At 37.0% G+C, this 19,998-nt stretch overlaps 1 protein-coding gene across 1 annotated transcript in view; it reads right to left on the reverse strand.

Annotated features, from left to right (window-relative positions):
• VEGFC (vascular endothelial growth factor C) overlaps positions 1-19,998 on the reverse strand; it is a 97,759-nt gene that overhangs the window by 12,982 nt on the left and 64,779 nt on the right. The window contains exons 3-4 of the mRNA XM_057537252.1: positions 19,269-19,459; positions 6,898-7,049 (exon numbers count right to left, since the gene is read on the reverse strand). Of these exons, the coding sequence (XP_057393235.1) occupies positions 6,898-7,049; positions 19,269-19,459 (343 nt within the window). The remainder of the gene's footprint in view (positions 1-6,897; positions 7,050-19,268; positions 19,460-19,998) is intronic.

The raw sequence follows: 19,998 nt of genomic DNA on the forward strand, positions 1-19,998 counted from the left end.
GGCTTTTGCAATATCTTTTGGATTTGGTAATATATTTCTCTCCCAGTTTTTATGCCTAAGTTTTCTGATTGGTCTCTCTCAGTCTCCTGCTAGTCTGTGATTTCTCAAGTTTCCTAAACATTCATATTCCCCATGGTGTCATCTGCTGTTCCTCTTCCCTGCTTATGTCCTATATTTTCCTTGGCTGGTTTAATTTCTTCCAATTGCTCTAAGTGCCAGTTACATGCCGGCAGCTACCCAATGAGCATGTCCCCCACCCCAGTGTCTCCCCAGCTCCAGAGCCACTGCCTGCTGAATGTTTCACTCTGATTTCCCAGAGATGCTGCAAAAACTCAAAGTACACATATAAATACTAAATTCTCCTTTTCAAACCCGTTCTTCCTGTGAACAGGTGTTCCCCGTCTTTTTGAATATCATACACGCAGTTTCATCTGCAACTTCTCCCTCTTTGTCATCCCACACACGCAGTTGCCAAGTCATATACTTTCTTATATTTCAAATGTCTTTCCATCCCCACTTCCACTGCCTTGGTACCCACTCTCATTATTTCTCTCTTGGATTATTTCAGAAGTTTCCTCTCCACTTTTTCCAACTCCTGTTTTGCTTCTCTAATTCACGTACTACATTGCCACCAGGCTGTTCTTTCTATCACATAAAATGTAAATATCATGTCCTACATGTATCTTTTAGTGGTTGCTGAGCGACTGGAAGGGAAAGAGAGAAGTCCATCCTTGGAATGGCGTTTGCACTTCTGCTGACCTCTCTGGACTTCCGTAGATCCTCTCCATCACACACTCCACTGCAGTCATGCATCCAGCGTGACCTCCTCTGTCACACCAATTCCAGTCCTAAGGTTACATGTCTGACTCACTTATGGGATTTCTTCTGGAATAGCAATCCTATCTATCTATCTCTATAGCCTAGCACAACAGTAGTATCTAGAGGGCACATAATAACTGTTTGTTGAATGGTTGAATGAAGCAGAGCATAGTGTATTATACACTTATTATATTAGATATATTTGTGTATATTTGTACTCTGGTATATAAGTTGCTTTAGTTAAGAAATTACGTAATCCATTTATAAAAATCCTACGTTCCCTAGCACAGTGCTATGCACATAGAAGACTCAACATAAATACTCATGAATGAATAAACACCAAGTAGAAAAATCCTGGACATCGCTTCTTAATCATAAATGGTTCCCTCCATAAAAAGAGAGTCTCCATCATTAACGGGGCCATAAAAATTCATGGAATTTAATCTGAAGGAAAATATAAGAGGAAATAATTGGAAAAAAGAGAATAATCTATGAGGACATCAATATGGATATGATAACTGACCATTTCTGTTAGAGATACTCTCCTCTACCTCTGAATTTATGATAGTTTTTGGCGCTGCTGCTATTGAGACTTGAATTTTGTTTTGAAAATACTAGAAATGCTATATGCTATTGGGGGAAACCATAGGGTCAAGAAAAAGGAACACTTGACTTTTTATCTCCTTCTGACACTTTTTTTTTTTTTTTTTAGTTTTTAGCTTTGTATATGCTAATTACAGTTCTAAGACTCAATTTTCTCCTTTGTAAAATGTTAGTAAAAATAGCAGCCAATGTTTATTGAATGCTTACTGTGTGTGAGGCACTGGGCTAATATGCAACATGAATACTGATAATAAACATCATTACACCCTCGTGAGTTAGATGTCATCACCATCATCATCGTTATTCTATTATGGTATCATAATCTTAGATTAATATGTAATATAGTATCCTGTTATTGAATAGATTGTGAGGATTAGGTTATAAATCTTACACTGTATTATGTTATATGTAACATTTTATTTTTTTGTTTTAAAGATGAAAAAGTGCCACAAAAAGTTTATAGAACTTAGCAAAGCTCAAAAGGGCTAGTGAGCAGAGGATGAATTTTCCAACCAGGAAGCACCTCCAGCGAGCACACTCTGTGCTCCGTGGTGTCTGTCATCAAGGCCACCACCTGGCAGCACTAGTTATGAGCATGAGACCACGGGTGGCTTGGTGCACAGTAATATTTAGGAAAATAAATAATAACAATAATAATATCAATATAACGCACGTTGTCCCTTGACTATGAATGCTCAGAGGTTAGGGGCAGCCAAACTCATCTTCGTCCTCTCTCACAGTCCCTAGACACATTCTTTGTCCTTTTTAGAGACTCAAGAATTATTTTATGAATGACTCATTTTGTGAATGATTCTTAGTTATATTTGTTCTTAAATAACGTAAAACGAATGATCTGCTACTTATTTAACCTCATAATAATGTAAACATAACGCCAAGCATCTGGAAAAGACATGACTTGCCTTCCTCCTGACAGCAGTGGTGGGTGAGAGCAGGGCTGGAGCAGAAATGGGGCATTGCTGCATCTGAGCAGGATTTCATCTCCATAGAAAGGAATGCTGGGAAGCCCTCCCCCCTGAAGGAATCATTATAATCTTGACTTAAAGTGTCACCATAAAGATTTTAAGACATCTACCATTTTGAACCTCAACTAATTTCAAAATTATAGTTAATGAAAGGGGTCTTTTTCTCTTGGCATTTCAAAAATCAATTTTACTGAGGAATAATTTGCATATAAGAAAATGCTCCTATTTTTTAAAGTTTGTTTTGTAAAAAATATTTATTTATTTAGGCTGCGCTGGGTCTTAGTTGCAGCATGCAGACTTCTTAATTGCAGCATGCGGGATCTAGTTCCCTGACCAGGGATCGAACCCAGGACCCCTGCATTGGGAGTGCAGAGTCTTACCCACTGGACCACCAGGGAAGTCCCAAAATGCTATTTTAAATTCACTGCCTTTTTACAAATTTGTGCACCTGTGTGACGCTCACCATCATCAAAATACAGAACATTTCCATCACCCACAAAAAGTTCCCTTTGCTCAATCCCAGTCAATCCCCACCCCATGCATCTTTAGGCAACTACTGATTGCTTTCTCTGAGTCTAGATTATCTTTGTCTTTTCTAGGGTTTCATGTAAATTGAATCATACAGTATGCATTCTTTTTAATCCAGCTTCTTTCACTCAGCTTAACATTTTTGAGATCCATTCATGTTGTTGTGTGTATTAACAGTTCATTCTTTTTAGACTGCTCAGTAATATTCCACTGTATGGATATACTGCAATTTGTTTATTCATTCACCTTTGATGGATGTTGGTTTGTTCCCAGTTACAGGCTAAAAAGCTTATATGAACATTTGTCTACAAGTTATGGTGTGGAAATATGTTTATATTTCTCTTGGATAAATACCTAGGTGGGAAGTTATCGATCATATTGTGTGTATTTAAGCTCAAATAATGTTTGAGCTTAATGTTAATCAAAACATTAGTATGTCATATGCTGAGAAGAAAAATTGTTGATACCCTCTAAATGAATATCTAGTAGCTACATAGGTTAAACATTGTTTTCTCAAATGAAGCCGAAGTTAAAGTTAATTTCTCTTAAAAATTTTTTAAATTATTTTTTTAAATTATTTTACTTTCGCCGGAACATGATTATTTTGAATGTTTTAAAAATTATTATATTTGTATTGTTAGTTTGTATCAATTGCTAATTTCCATATGTAATTTGACATATTACCATTTTTATAAGTAAATAAATTAAAAGTTTCTCAGCAAATAGTTATGTTCAATATTGATAGCTTTTACATTTTTATTTAACTTTTCATTATAACATTTTTATTTTGTCCTTTTTAATCCTACACTGAATGAAAAAGTAAGCTTTCTACTTCCTTTTAAATGTATGAAGCCCAGATATACTTAAGGTATATAAAGAGATATAAATGTGTCTGTGGTATTCAGATTTCATGGGGGAGGTGATTAGGAAAAAATGCCTATAAAAGGATCCTTAGGGGGTGATAATGGAAAAAAAAAAAAAGGTTGAATAGCACTACTCTAAAGTATTATTTTAAAATAATACTTTGTTTTATTTTTATAGCTATATGTGGCTGTATAACTACATGTAAAGTTATATATAGTTATCTACTTTAAAATTATATATATATTATAAATATTACACACATACATAGATGGATATTACATATACACATAGTTATGTGCCCACTGGCTTGGAATATAAAATACATTTCTTATTGAACACAGTGAAATACACTGAAAAACACAAGAGACAAGGAAATGAATCCAACATGGATCTTAACGATAATAATAAATCTGCCCTTTAATGACTATCTCTTAGATGCTGGACACCATAGTCAGTGCAGAAGCATTCAGTATTTCCTTCAATCCTCTTTACATCTTTACAGTTTACACATAAGCAAACTGAGGTTCAGAGACACGAAATACCCAATGTTAAAACGCTAATTAATGGCAGGCCTAACTCAGCTCTGCTTACTAAGACCCAAGCTCTCTTTGCTCAACATTTGTCTCTTCTTGACCTCCAACAGCATACAGTATAGTAGTTAGAAGAATAAGTAATGATGAAAGTATGAGTAAAATACACAAATGCTATGAGATATATACAGATAAATAAGTTACTTTATTTAAGAAGCATTTGTTGATGAGTGTAGTATACTTGTTTAGCTCCCAAGTTTGGAGCGTGATTACCAGCTTCATCTGTAAAATAAGGCTAACTACCACCAACTTCACAGATGCTTTTGTCGGTGTTAAATGAGACAATGTGTGTTAGGGCCTGAAAGTAGTTAACAGCTCAATTATTTGTAAGTGTTATTAGCTGGACATGACAGAAGGCATAAGCCTACTTGAAATAATCTCATGATCTAGGTTCACATGCAACAGTTACAGACCCCTAAAAAACCCATGCAAGGATAAAGTAAATATAGTCATTGCTATGGGAATTCACGAAGCAAAGGTGACTGTGGTATTTGGACAAGACAAATGCAGCAGAAAGACCTTTACCTGAACTCTGAGAAATGGATACGGCTTTGGAAAGGCAGAAAAGAAAGTAAATTTATTTTAAGCCAGGTCAGAATAGAAACAGTTACAGAGCAGGAAATAAGCGTGGTATTTAGGGAACCAGACTTTGTGAAACACAGACTTGGTGAAGAATGAGAAGCAAAACAAGAAAGGAAGGCTGACACCAGAAGACAGAGGTGGAAAATCGGTGCCCAATTCTTTGAGAAGTTGAAAGTCACTGACAGTTTCTGGTCAGATGAATGAAATGATGCCTTTTAAAGCTTACTTGTGACATTAGACAGGAGGTGGAGACACATTTGACACAAGAAAGCTAGTATTGAAACCACTGCATTAAATCAGAAATCCATGCAGAAAGAAGCGGATCAGGATGGCAGTGACGGAAGTGAAATGATAAGTTTAGGCTGGAGCAGATATCTCCCCTCCCCCCAAAATGATCAATAGCTTTCGGGTGTGATATAAGGAAAAGAAAAGAAGGAATTAACGACAACTGCGTGATTTCAAGGCCTCAGAGAATATGGAAGGCCATTACTGTGAATAATGTAGAGGTAAATAAACGGACTTATTATCTTTGATTTTGTACCTATTACATCTAATATAATAATAAACACAGCTATATAAAAGGGACTTAATAAAATATTATAAGTCATCAATATGGTCAGATCTTGAACTATAATTCTGGAAACCATCAATACAGAGATAACAACTGAAGTGCTTAGAATGGATGAGTTGCCAAGGGACACAGGTGAATAGAACTCCCAGGGCTGCGTGAATAAAATCGCACCTACTACTTCAGGGGGCCGTTGTCTCCACTTGCATCAGTATGAATTTATTCACAGATGCCTGTAAGATTTTTTCTTTCTGTCAGTCAAATTAGGCTATCCTTGAGTTTTTCCTACGGTGTCCCTGGAAAGGTAACGCCTCCTATCTGTCACACTAAGTAAAGCAGCACAAAGAGATCCAACAGGGAAAACTCCTATTAGCCCATCATTTTTATTGTCAAGTCCACTAAAATGAAAGGTTTCTAAAAAGGTTTTTGGTAAATGTATACGTTTAGCCATCAATTTATTTATACTTTTGTTACAAATGTTGGAATTATCTAAGGTTTATTTACACGCCCATTCCACATTCCCTGGCTATCCTAAAGAACAAAGAGCTGCATCCTAATTTGGGGGCAAAAAGTTCCTAGGTCTCAGATGGCAATGCATAATGATTCATTATAAACTGTTCATATATGGTCAATATGTGATGCTCTATCCAGGCCCTTTATAAGATCTAATGAAGCATATGTTGCCATATACCAAACTAAAAAATAGGATGCGAAAAAAATTTGAATAACAAATGTTACTTTGTTAATTTGAAGTAATATTAAGAAAAATTATTTCAAGTATTAATCAAAATTTCAGTATTCAATCCTTGCTGAAATAAAAAATATGAATCGATATATAGAGAAAAACTAATGGAGACTGAAGAGAGGCAACTGAATGCTAATAGATGGAAAATAATGTATTTATATTTACTTTTTGTTTTGGACCAAAAATCTTAGGCTCAAATATTTTTAGTTTTAGCATCATCTATGAATTTGCACACCTGATTTCACGAATGTTGAATGTTGGTGGCATGTGTGTCATTCCACAGAAATACTTCTTTTATATTGTAAGCTATTTTGTCTATAACATGGGTTTTCTTGTTTCAGTTTAATTTTATGTTCACGGTGCACTTTTAAATTTGTCTTCTTTTTATGTGATGCGGAGGTATATTATCGCAAATTTCACAAAAATTCTTTCAATTTCAATTCTTTCAGTTTAATTTTATGTTCACGGTGCACTTTTAAATTTGTCTTCTTTTTATGTGATGCGGAGGTATATTATCGCAAATTTCACAAAAATTCTTTCAATCAACTGTGTTTACTTGGAAATAATTTTATATTAGTAGAGGATGAAGAAAAAATAGATTTAATTCATACTCACTGTGGTAGTGTTGCTGGCAGGGAACGTCTAATAATTGAATGGACTTGTCTGTAAACATCCAGCTTAGACATGCATCGGCAGGAAGTGTGATTGGCAAAACTGATTGTTACTGGTTTGGGGCCTTGAGAGAGAGGCACTGTAATTTCAAACAACTACAAAGAAGGGACAAGAGAAGAAAAATTATATAGATGCTATAAAGCATTTTTATGGTACATGTTGGAGTCCAAAAAGAGTGAGATTAACTCTTCATGATTAGGTAGTGCTGCATAATGTATGCAGGATGCTGAAGTTTTTTATGATTACAATGTAAAAACTGTTTTGCGTCTAATAAGTATCCTTTATCAGAATAGTAAACAGTCTATATGCTTATCTCATTTCACTATTATAAAGCATATTAGAATTTTGATAACCAACTAATGATTACAGAGCAGAGATGTGACAGACCAACATGTTCAAGGAAAAAAGGATTGTTTCAGAGTCCTAGATTATTCCAGGGGTTTAAAAACATGGCACTGATATAAATATCTTTGTGATGTAAGAGCAAAGCTATTGGTCACACAACCTAGAAGTGTTTGGTTAAGTCCTATTTTATGTAAACTGAATACACAGACATAAAATACATAGATGTAAAACTGACTTACATTCCAAATTAAACTTCAACCTCAAAGTAGTTTTACATTTATCTGAGATATCTTATGAATTTATTATGTTTAAAAGAAAAATAAATACATTCATTAGTAAAGGAGCGTTTCTGCTATTTTGACGAAGGCATTATGCAAATATAAGTGTAAAATAGGGTAGGACATTATACATGACGGTGGATTAGAGTCTTAACATTTCATTTAAAACCTCATTCTGAATGCCTTATTAGTGGAGAACTTCAGCTTTTCCTCTTCCTTCCGCAAAAACAATGTTTTAAGTTGAATATACAAATAAATTAGTAATTAAGCAAAACTAAGAGGATTTAAATTCCAAAGATTCTTAAAATCTAAATTATGATCAGAAATAATGGTGAAAGTGAAATCCTGACCATTACCTGCTTGATAAGATCAGTTCATAGTAATTTAATTGTAGTTAAACCGTGTGTTGTTTGGTACCTTTACAGACATTTGTGTAGTGCTAAAAAAGACAACACACCCCAGAGCCTTGCGATTCCACCCTTTGCTGTAATTTCATGCCAACAGTTGAAGATCATTGCAGATATTTAGGGCATAGAATTAGTTGCCCATTCTTGCTCCCTTGCCTACAGGGAGATTCATTGAAATGAATTTTGAAGAATGAAATATAGAAATATCTAAATTATAAATGCACATTTTCTTCACTTGAAATGTACTTCTTATATATTCACGTAAAATTTCAGCTACTTTCTTAGCATAAGTGCCTTAGGAGGAATGGGCACAGACTCACATCCAGACAGGGCACCTTTATTAGCAACCCCACTTATAAGTTATGTGAACTTGGAAAGGTCATTTAACTTCTCGAAGCTGTATATTTCTTTAACAACCAGTAAATTCAGGGTAACATTTGACCCATTAATTCATGGGACTGTTTTAAAAATTAAGTAAGCTAATGTATATGATTGTGATATGTATTTTGATTGCTGTGTAGATGTGAGTTATTATTATTTGCATATATTCTCAAGATTCTAGATGCTTTCCAGAATATTTTCTATTCTATGTAGGTAATCTCAACATACGGCCTCAATGTATCCCAGTATTATTATTTTGACCAGTTTCTTCTCTAAAAAGACATTTGTTTATGCAGTTTGGACGAAAGCCTTTTATTAGGTAAAATGTCACACTGGCAGAAATCTTTTGCACTATGTATAACTATTTTAAGAGAGAGAATTCTGTATTATCTATATATGCTACAGTTTTTCTACTTCTTATGACATCTCTCCACCCTACATTAAGAACCAGCATTATAGAAGAAATATAAAGTGGTTTAGAATTGCTTATTTAATTTCCATATTTATATATTTATAAATTACTTAATTAAACTCTGTCATAGTGGAAATGATAGAAAGATGTACAGGTCAGCTCAGAAAAACCTAAGAATTTATGTTTAACTGGCAATTAGATATATGTACTTAGACCTTAGGAGAGCCCCTTAAAGGCCAGCGGTATTAAAGTTGGAATTAAAGTCTTGGGCATTGATGAGATTACTTGGTGAGATCATTCTGAATGAAAACAGAACACGCCTAATACTAGAAACCTGGGCAACAGGAACATATAAGGGGTGAAAAAAGGCACATGAACCAGTAAATATGTTTGGGAGAAAGTCTGACCCGACATGGAGAACCAGGAGGGGAACTGTTAAGCCAAGGGAAGCAAAAGAAAGAGAGGAGAGCTTCAAGAAGGTGCGTGTGGTCACAGGGTCAAAGGTCTTCAAGTGCGATAAGGACTGAGTGGAGAAAACTGGGTACCAGAGCGACTCTGAGGGCTGCAGCAGGGCAGGGGCCGAAGGGCAGGAGCAGGTGGGAATGAAGAAGCAAGAAGGGTGGCCTCATGTGACTGGAGAGAAAGGGATGAGATGGGTCAGGCCACGAGGGCGTTTCTGCTTACAGAATGCGTGTAATAACCACTGCAAGATCTGGCATCGTCTCAAGTGACACAAGGCAGAACAGGGCCTGGTAGCGAGGGATAAGGCACTGTGAGATAACAGCTACTGCAGAAGAGTGAACGATGCTTTCCCACCCCCAGACCTCAGCCGCATCCCTCCTACTTTCAGTGACTGCTGCCATGCCGGGTTCCACCCTTGCATGGTTTCCAAAGGGGAGAGAGACCACAGTCAGTGTTATCAGTGATCGTGGACAGATTTCGGCCATTCCTGGGTGGAGAATGTCCACAGTCAGGACCTGCCCCAAAGCACCAGGTGTGTATTCAGGAACTAGGGCTTCGAAGAATGTTCTAGGGAGACGGAGATCAGTAAAACGCACATTAAGACGCATCTTCCTGGTAAAATAAGCCTGGCGCTCTACTTTCAAAGGGTGGGAGGGATTTGTGTTGGTGAATACACTGACTAAAAGGGTAAAGGGACAGGTAAAGAGGCACTGAAAAAACAAATCACTGTTCAGAGAACTGGTTTCTTCCTGTAAGTTGAAGATTTTTCATAGGCATTAAAACTGTGGTGCAGTTTGAGAGAAAAATTATTTCTAATTAAGGAAAATAAATATTTAGTTATTGATGTCATAGAAATGTCTCTTGTCTGAGTCCAAGTAGGCAATTGGCCAGCTCAATTCAGTTAATTTGATCAAAAGGAAGAAACGGGCTGAAAATTAAAGTCAAAACCCTTTTCTTCTCTTTGAAACACACCTTCCACCTCCAAATTTTGACCTGAGGTTTTCAGGCAGTTTCCTTAACTTTCTAATTGACTGTGTCAGTGTGGAAAAAATTTAAGGGTCCAGAGAAAGATGCTTTTGACCAATATTAAAGGGAAAAAGATTTTTATTCATCTGTTGACTTCAGAAGAATTAGAAACATCTACTGAGCTGTGCTGTATGTGTGGACAGTAAGACGCAATTGTGCCAATGCCAGCTGCTGTCACACATTAAAGGAGCCGCTCTCATTTCCCACCTCCTTTCTGCACTAGCTTTAAATGTGAGTATTGACTTTTTCTTTCATTTAAAATGATTAAATACAGTTTCTACTCCTTTTTAATAAGTATAATAAATTCCATTTTCTTTTTTACAGACCAATTTGTGAATTTTATATTGCTCTATTTAATCCCTATGTTACTAAGAATGTCTATAGCCCTTTTTCCTAATTAGATAGTATGTGCTCAGAAAATGTAAACATTTTTTGAGCTGAAAAATATTAATAATTAGAATCACATGATAAACTCACATGTTTCCCTAAATAAATAAACTTTTCAAATAACTGGCAACTTCCCTTTTCTACTAGAGATAAAAGAATAACCAACTTCTTAGTCTTAAAAAGAGATAGACATTAATTAGAGTCCTGCATCTGTGCTACTTCTGTGATCTGGAAAAAGTATCTAACTTCTCTTAGCTGCTGTTTCATGATTTATAAAATAGGGATAATAATGGTGGTGATTTCATGGCAGTGTTGTTTGGATGATTCTTCTTCCTCTTCTTTAAAACTGAGCTGAATCTTCATTAGAGGAATTACAATTCTTTAACTTATTTAAAATCTTTCTTTGTTCAGTTTTCAATAACTATTTATTGAGAACCTATAAGTCATCAGTCATCTCAAGTCAACAGTCATCTGAAGATAACAGTCATCAATCAATGACTCTTGTCCCTAGTTTTAGTTAAGCGAAACTAACAATGAGAGCGAATTAGGAAAAAAAAATCTCTGTGTATGTATGATGATACTAGGTTAGAATTTTAAACACAGCAAATAGTTTACCACAAATGCTGTTGGTAAGCAAGAACCTGCAGTTTAACCCCCTTATGAAATCTGTGCTTGTCATTTATATAAAGACCGAAACCAACACAGTGACTATAATTTTCTCTCAAAAGAGTTAAGGTCTATCCAAACACATCAGTCTTTGAAACAATAAATAGATTCTTTATATTTTAATGCAGTAAAAATCCTTATACTCTTGTCAGATTGTTTTGTTCTTTAATGTGTGCACAATAGTACTTTCTATTTTAAATTTAAACTCATAGAGTGCAAAAGTTATGTACTACGTTCAGCTTTAGCTAATAATTCTGTGTATATATGTGCACCTAGTAAATACTAATGGGTGATGATAATTATAACTTGATATTTTGAACATGATGATTTTCCTAAAATAGTTTTATACCATAAAGTGAATTGTTCTTGAACAATAGATGGTATTAGCTTGTAAATAATTAAGCATCTAAATAATAATAAAATTCACTATGGAGACTGATGCTATACTATCAGCGTATGCCTATTAAAAGAGTTGCTGGTTTTGGAGAAGATCAAAAGAATTTACATAAAGACGGCATTTAAACAAAGATGGAAACTGAAAATAATTTTTGATTGTGTATTCAGTAAAACTGTAATAAACAAGAGGAAATGACAAACATTTCCAACAGACAGGTCCCCATTTGCTATCTACTGGAATTCTTTAATAAGAATATTTAACAGTCCATTCCCACCAACAAGAATGGACTTCAAATAAAGCCACATTTTGAAACAATAGGTTGTTTACACCAGCATAGCAACAGTTGTAAAGCAACAATTCCTATTTCTACTTCTCTTGCAGGCTATGCAAGAAAAAGGTGTAGAACTTCCTTTTTGAGAAGATCCTGGATTACAGTTTAGCACCAAATTCTAGAGAATGTTTGAGTGGATAAAAATATGACACAAAAAGTGCCTTCCCTTACAACATCTTTTTATCTCAAAATATGACCAATTTCAATTATTCAGAGAATAATATTTCACTACCGTATGTAATTTAAATATTCCAACCCTGAGTCTGTTAATTAAGTGTAGACACATCTGTAGCCCCTGGAGAGCATGGCTAATAACTGCAAAGTCAGACAGAAAAACTGCACAACATTTAAAGAAATAATCCCTAAACATGGGAAAAGATGAAAATTGAGGATTTATTTTAACCTTTCCACTGACTATATTAACCACATGGCCAGCTATCAAGGGTCTATGGAACTTAAATTGGGTCTGGGAAGACAGCAGGTCTTAACAGATTTACATCTGGTATTGAATTCATTTTACATGTTTTTATAAATAAAATGTACATACAGTGCTACAATTAAAATAAAAACCCCAATTCAGGAGTTTTAGAAATATTGAATAAAACTTGTGGACATGATCAGTACATTAAGTTGGAAAAAAGTGGTTTGTTTAACAGATGCATTAACTTCTGATAACTGGTATTGGTATAGAGTTCTTTTCCCACATCTGGATAAAACCTGATTTCCAACAACTGTGCTTGCCAAATATTACTTAGCTAAAAATTCAGAACAAATCGCATTCCACTTGTTAAATACATATGAATGTAATAAAGTAATCCTTCAGACTGCTAGTGTTCTGTTTTAATTAATGGAAGAACTATGCCTGTCGGCAGTGCAAAGTAATACTTCTAAGTTTCATTCCAGAGTTGCACATTTTACTTACTTAGGTTTAAATGAATTTTGCAGTAAAAGACAATTTTAAGAAACACTTGAACTCCAATATAATCTGGCATGCTTTTGCTAGTCTATATGTCATATTATTTCTTTATAAAATAACACAAACATAGAATAGCTATTTCTAAGACGGCAGCACAGAATTTTAAATAATGTGGTTCATGTACGTTAGAATGAGGAAAGGAGGTTTAGGGCCCAGACTGAGCTGCTTCTTCAGTTGATACTAATGAACACATACAGTTTCTCCAGTTCTAACTCCAAGATGTCCAAGGAAAGCCCATAGATTTGGCAGTTATTGTTTCATTCCTATCTTCAGTGACACTATTCAACAACAATACCAACATTTAAATAACTTTTTATCCATATGTTTGGCTCAAAAGCAGATGACTTTCTTCTGCTCCTACTTTGGCCATCAAATAATTTACGTTCTGCAAAATCCACTTTCTACTTTTTGGTTATGTGTCTCAAACATACAATTTCTCATGAGAAAATACACTTAAAGCATATGTTTAGGAAAGAGGTCAAGAAGACATCCGATCTGTGTAACTTTTCAAAGTCACTTAGATATTAGTTGGGAAGGACTTCGGAGCAGTTGTTATGGATTAGCTCACTCTGGAATGCTCAGTGCATGTGGTTTTACTTTTCAACTCACGGCTGGCTTCCTCACACATGCTGATAACCTGTCCTTCATGGAACCCCATAAAAGTTTTCTATGAAGTTTCTACTAAAAACTTGGGTTTTACATTACTTAAGGTACATTGTCCTTACAGTTTATGTGATTCTAACTGGTGACTTGTTGCCAAAAGATGTGTCTGGAATTCCTGTAACAAAACACTTTGTTTTTCCCCTTCAGAAAATATCGGCAAGAAACTTCCTTTTATGTTTGAAAGCAATCATCACATGCTCCCATTTATACTATATTGAAAATATAAAAAAACAGATAAACTCAGGAAAGAGTGTTACCTGAGTGCCAGCTTTTACAAGCTGCAAAATTAGTAAAAAGGTCAAAGACAAATGAAAACAGTGCCATCAGGTGTTTCATGTCTTGTTCTCCTTGGTTTGTAAACCTCCTTGATAAACACTACTTAGTAGGTGCTTCACCATATTTGCTTAATTGAATTTAAATTCAAATTATCCCTTTTACCTTAAAAAATAAATCTGAGTGGATTCTTCGGGTGGGAGAAGGGCATGATATTACAAAATCAAAGGGAGAAATGGGCGGGATACCAACGACTGAATATTGGCTTTCCCTGGGTATTAGCTTCCGATCTCTCTCCTGATACAAGAATTCTCTCAGCAGTAACAACCACATAAAGGCTTCAAACCACATTCATCAATATGAGGTTTCCTCCCAAATCTATAGCTGAAGATCCAATCACTGCTGTAGAATTCTAGAATTATATGCCCAGTCTTCCTCTGGTATCTCCACCTAAATACCACTCAGATGCTTCAAAACCAGCCTATTCAAAACTCTACCTCTGACTCCGAATCGGTTCCCTTTTATTTGAGTATTTATTTAGTGCCCAGTGTTCACTACGTGCCAACTACCGCGCTATTATGCCCCACGGTAATAACCAAACCCAGCCTTTGCTTTCACGGGGTTTAGAGCCTGGGGAATAAAATAATCTGACAGACAGATAAGGTAGTGATGCTATATTGTACGGGTAGTACAGGGTGCTACCGGAGCACAGGACAGGATGCTGTGAGGGCGACGTTTAGGTCTAGGCCTGAGGATGTGTAGAAATCAGCTCGATAAGTGGGGACATGGTGGTGATGTGTCAGGAGGTGTTTCAAACCCAGGATGCAGTACTGGAACGACTTGGAGGTAAGAGATTTTGACATAATTTAAAGAGTAAAGGAATTTGGGTATTTGTGGAAAGTAGCTTTTGCGGGAAAGAGCAGAGACAATTGAAGCTGCAGATTTAAGTAGCAGCCAGATCATGGAGGGCCCAGGAAACCATGTTAAAGGATTTAACCCAAAGAAGACGCCTAAAGAGGAGTGTCATTCAAAATATTTCACAACTTAGAAGGTTGGTATCAACCGATCGGAAGACACGCTAGCCTGAGCAATCCAATGAGAAAAGACCAGCTTACCAACACCCTCGCTGCATGCTGGCTCAGTCTCAACAGGCAGTGTTACAGGAGAGTTTTGAGCAGCATCTGACTTCTCATTTAGAAAAGAAAAAACTCACTGCTATAATGAAGCAAAGGGATTGGAGGGAAGTAGGAAGGAGGTAGGACATCAGTTAGTGGGCTGGTCCACGTGTCATGTTCCAGGTGATTGACGGATGCGGCCCAGATCAGAGTGGAGTCAGCAGAATGAAGACACGGATGGGTTCTAGAGACGTTTGGAAGGTAGAGTTAACAGGAATTATTGATTGGGCTTCTGGTGAAAGCAGGAATAATCAGATGGACCAACGAAAAGAATGGCATCATTTACTAAGACAGAGAACGCTGGAAAAAGAAAAAGATTCATGACTTTTTTGTTTATTTGTGAGGGTGGGTGGAGGTGGGAGACAGGCCGTAACTCCAGCGTGACACAGGCTGACTGTGACCTGTCTGGGGGAAGCCGAGTCACGAGGCTGAGTCGGTTTTGCGGAAACCACGAGAGAGGTCTGGGCTGAAGATAAAGGTTTGGGAGTAATCACCAGGAAGGGCAGAAAGAGAAAGTGAGGAAAGAGGGTGTGTAGAGTCAGAGGAGGGTGTCCGGAGCGGAACTCGGAAGACTAAGGACTTCCTTCCCAACTGACTTCAAACTTTTAACTCCAAAATTCTGCACATCTTTAAAAACTTGAAATGCTAAAATGAAAACTACTCCGTTGTTACACATTTTAAAGCCACTGCTATGCAGATCAGAATTTATAAGAATTGTGATTATCGCAAGTATCAAGTCTACCGAAAAAATCCAAACAAAATGTGAAAACATAAACCAACAAGAAACCAGACAGACTTCAAAAATGGCATAGGCAAATCCCGATTTTTTTTTTCATATGATCAGATAATTGGGAGGAAGCAGGTAAAATGAATCATAGCAACATCATAAATGTATTATAAAAGTAATCCTAAATTCTGTGAAGCTTGGAGGTGAAAGAAGATTAAATACAGCAAGAACTGATTCCATATGATCTAAAGCAGACTTAATTTTCTTATAGGAAAATGGTATCATACTTGATGTTTAAGTACTGAGGCTACTGGGTCAAATTCTATACCTATACATAGCACTTAAACTTAGCACTAAATGCTCTTTTTAGCCCTGAAGACTCAGAATTTCTAAAGTCTAAACCTCTCTAAGGCCTCCCGCTTGACCGAGCAGTTTGTATGCTGTTGGACATACGTACTTGTCCTTACATAAATGCTTTCACTCTGATACCAGCTAGGTGAATATGAGACCTAATTAGACCAATGTAGAGGATAAGTATGCAGTGGTCACAGAAAAACCACTACATAATGGTTAATTGAAGACTAAAGTTATGCATTTTGCTTACGAACAATGTACTGATTCTCTGTTTTCCAAGTTCAGATTTTACCTCAGGGACTCCTATTTGGCACAGGTGTAAAGTAAACATGTATTTAGTGAGCCGATAGTAAGAGGAATAGAATGTTGACTTTTGCTCATATTAACTATGAATGGAAAAAAGGGAGAATTTTCTCTTCCATTTGTTAAAGAAACAGACATTTTTAAAAGGTCGAGCTATAATTTGTAGCATATACTTTTGTTTGGTAAAAGAATCAGTTCATTTAAAAATTACACAGGTGTGTTAATCAACTATTTTATTATTATTAATCATTAAGAAATTGTTTTAAAGCTTGGTTCAACACTTAAGGATTAAGGGTCAGAGAACTCCCTGAAACTGTAGCGGGAAATGCTGTTTATGTGTCTATATTTTCGTTTTTTTTTTCTGGTGAGAGGGTCCACAGTTTTCATGGGATCCTTTAAGGGGGTGTGCACTACCTCTGTGGTAGGCAGCTGGGTGATCAGTGCATGAAACAGACCTCTTTTTGCCTTTATGGAGGTGATAAACATTACTCAAATAATAATGACTATATAATTATAAACGATATGATTATAAGCTATAGTTACTGCTTTGAAAGAAAAGTATTGGCTAGAGACACAGATGTAGAGAACAGACTTATGGATACCAAGGGGGGAAGGGCGGGGGGATGAACTGGGAGATTGGGATTGACATATATACACTACTATGTATAAAACAGATAACTAAGGAGAACCTACTGTATAGCACAGGCAACTCTACTCAATGCTCTGTGGTGACCTAAATGGGAAGGAAATCCAAGAAAGAGGGGATATATGTATTCGTATAGCCGATTCACTTTGCTGTACAGCAGAAATTAACACAACATTGTAAAGCCACTCTACTCCGATAAAAATTTAAAAAAGAAAAAGAAAAGAATTTTAAAAATGAAAGAAAAGTATTGGAAACTAAAAAGCATTTACAAGAATTACTGAGTGTAACCAAGGAGGTCAGAAAAATCTCCCCCAGAACTTCCTTGAGCCACGTGATGCCCGAGTTGAGATCTGAGGAACCGGTACCTCAGCGGGGAGGAGGCTAGAAGGCCAGGATGGCTCAGAGGTGTGTGCAAAGGCTCTGGGGCAGAAGGGGAAACGGGTTCCCAGGAACTGAAGGAAGATGGAGCATTGGAAGCACAAAAAGTTAGGTCCAGGGAGAGTTATGCTAGAGGATGCTGCAGAAGAAGGCAGGGGCTGTGATAAAGATTTTGGTATATTATTCTAGGCGCAATGAGCGACCACTGGAGGGCTTTTAAGCTGGAGACTGACAACATCAGACTTGTGTGTTTAAAAATCTCATGCTTGGGAACAGTTTAGAGGATAGATTAGGAAGCGGGGAGGAGGGGCGTGCGGGAGCAGGGAGAGCAGAGAGGATGTTATTTCATAAGTCGGAAACAGCATCAGAAGTATCTTGGCCGACAGTGATGGTGCTAGGCACGGGGATTCAAGACACTCAGGGGATAAAATATCTGATTCGGTGACAGTTGGGATTTGTGACAAGAGAAGGAGACGTCAACGACGATTTCCTTCTCTCCAAATAGAGATGAAGTCAAGCAATGAAAGAGGGAAATCTAGAAGACCAGGTGTTTTTTATGGTGCTGTTGTTGTTTGGGGTGAGTCTGGTGTTGGGGAGAAAAGTCCTGGCTGAGGACCTTTATACCAAAGATTGGGCATCTGTATCTCAAGAAGATGTATTTTGAACTATTTAATTTCAATATGAAAGTAATCTTTAACTAATATGACTCTAAAAAGCGTGAGACATTTTTAAAAGATGCACTTTAAAACACTTTCTCTATATTAACAAGGCACCATAGAAGAATTTGTGGAGGAAATCAGGCATGAAAAATAGCTTTGGACCTTGTCAACTGGTAACTTATTTTTGCGAAGTAAATAAATGAACTGTAAAAAAGCAGGAATTTCCAGAAGTGAACGACAACCGCAACAAAGTCCCAGCACTACAATGGTCATCATTCAGATGTGTACAACATAAGCGCTTCACAAATAAAATTTCATCCACCAACTAAATCCAATAAGGCAATTCTGAAATGATAGATAATGAGCTCTTAATAGATGCATTTTGTTTTACTTGATAAAACGATTCTTCAAAAATCTATCTTTTGAGTGTGTTCCACGTCATCCCAATTTTAAAAGACGTACAGCCCTTTGTTCTTTGGAAAACCCAACAGGTATATCTGGACCTCTTGAAAAAATCAACCAAATTTATACTTCATTTAAGTCAATCACCATAATAATAAAAAATATTGTCTGGGACACATATCATACTGCTGAACTGAATTATTTTAAAATATATACAATTAAAGGTATTCCAAAAAATTTATTTTAATTCCAAAATCCCTCATGTTTATTTTCTCTAATTTTGAAAAAGATGGCGTGTTTTTTTCAAGAGACTCAGAAGGCCGCCATCCCTTTGATAGAGTTTGGCCTGAATATAAAAACAGCATCATTTTTTAAAATCTTAATATCTTTTTAAAATGAATATGACTTTCTGCAGAATACGCTACTGGCGTGAGCATTTCTATTTGACCTTTAAAACGTGGCTTTCTCGGATGCCACTCTGTAAAGAGAGTTCACGAAGCATCAATTACTCTTTCGGTGATGGTCTACCACGGAAAGCACCAACTACCGGGACGTTAACTTCGTTCCCCAGGGACCAGACAAGCAACTGTGGGCGGGACTGAGGCCCTCTGAAGGCCGCAGGGAGGACGGCGCCCGGGTGCAGGGCTCGCGCAGAGCCCGGCCTACCGCCTTGCTGAGGTAGCTGGCGCTGGTGTTCGTGCACCGCTGGCCCTCGCTGTTGCAGCAGCCGCCGCATCTGTAGACGGACACGCACGGAGGCTTGAAGAAGGTGTTCGTCGCTGCCCCGAACTCCTTCCCCACATCCACGCACACCTCCCGCGGCACGCACTGGGTCTTCCTCCACTCGGTATCGATACCTGTCGGGTCACAGGGAAGGCCGTGAGTCGCACAGAAGCGGCCAAGGCCGAGACACCCACAGCAGGTGGAGGCCACTCACGCTTGATTTCAGAGTGAAGAGTTAAGTACGATGCATAACTTTGGAGGAATAGTTGATGGGATCCTGCATCGCCCCGTGAATTGGAAGAGGATATAATCTTTAACAGAGCAGCTAAAGGTATTCCCTAAAAGAAAACAAAACCAACTAACATCTAGACGCTTTCTCAAAATGACAATAGAATATTGATTCTACGGCCCTTATGTTTGGTTTTCTTTACTTAAGAAAATGCACATTTAATATACAGATGTTTATAAAACCCGCAGAGAGAGACTCGTGCTCATTTGCTATCATACGTAGCATTTTTGACGTCTCAGAGCAAACATAAACAACGTGTTTAATTTTCCTTTTTTAAACTGAGATGTAAATGAGATGACGGCTTTGGTTTTGGATTCAATTCAAAACTCATTTTCAGGCAGGCGATCTGGCAACCTCGGTAATGTCCTGGTGATAGGTACTTGA

Source organism: Balaenoptera acutorostrata, chromosome 21, assembly GCF_949987535.1.
Source record: "Balaenoptera acutorostrata chromosome 21, mBalAcu1.1, whole genome shotgun sequence".
Taxonomy (NCBI): domain Eukaryota; kingdom Metazoa; phylum Chordata; class Mammalia; order Artiodactyla; family Balaenopteridae; genus Balaenoptera; species Balaenoptera acutorostrata.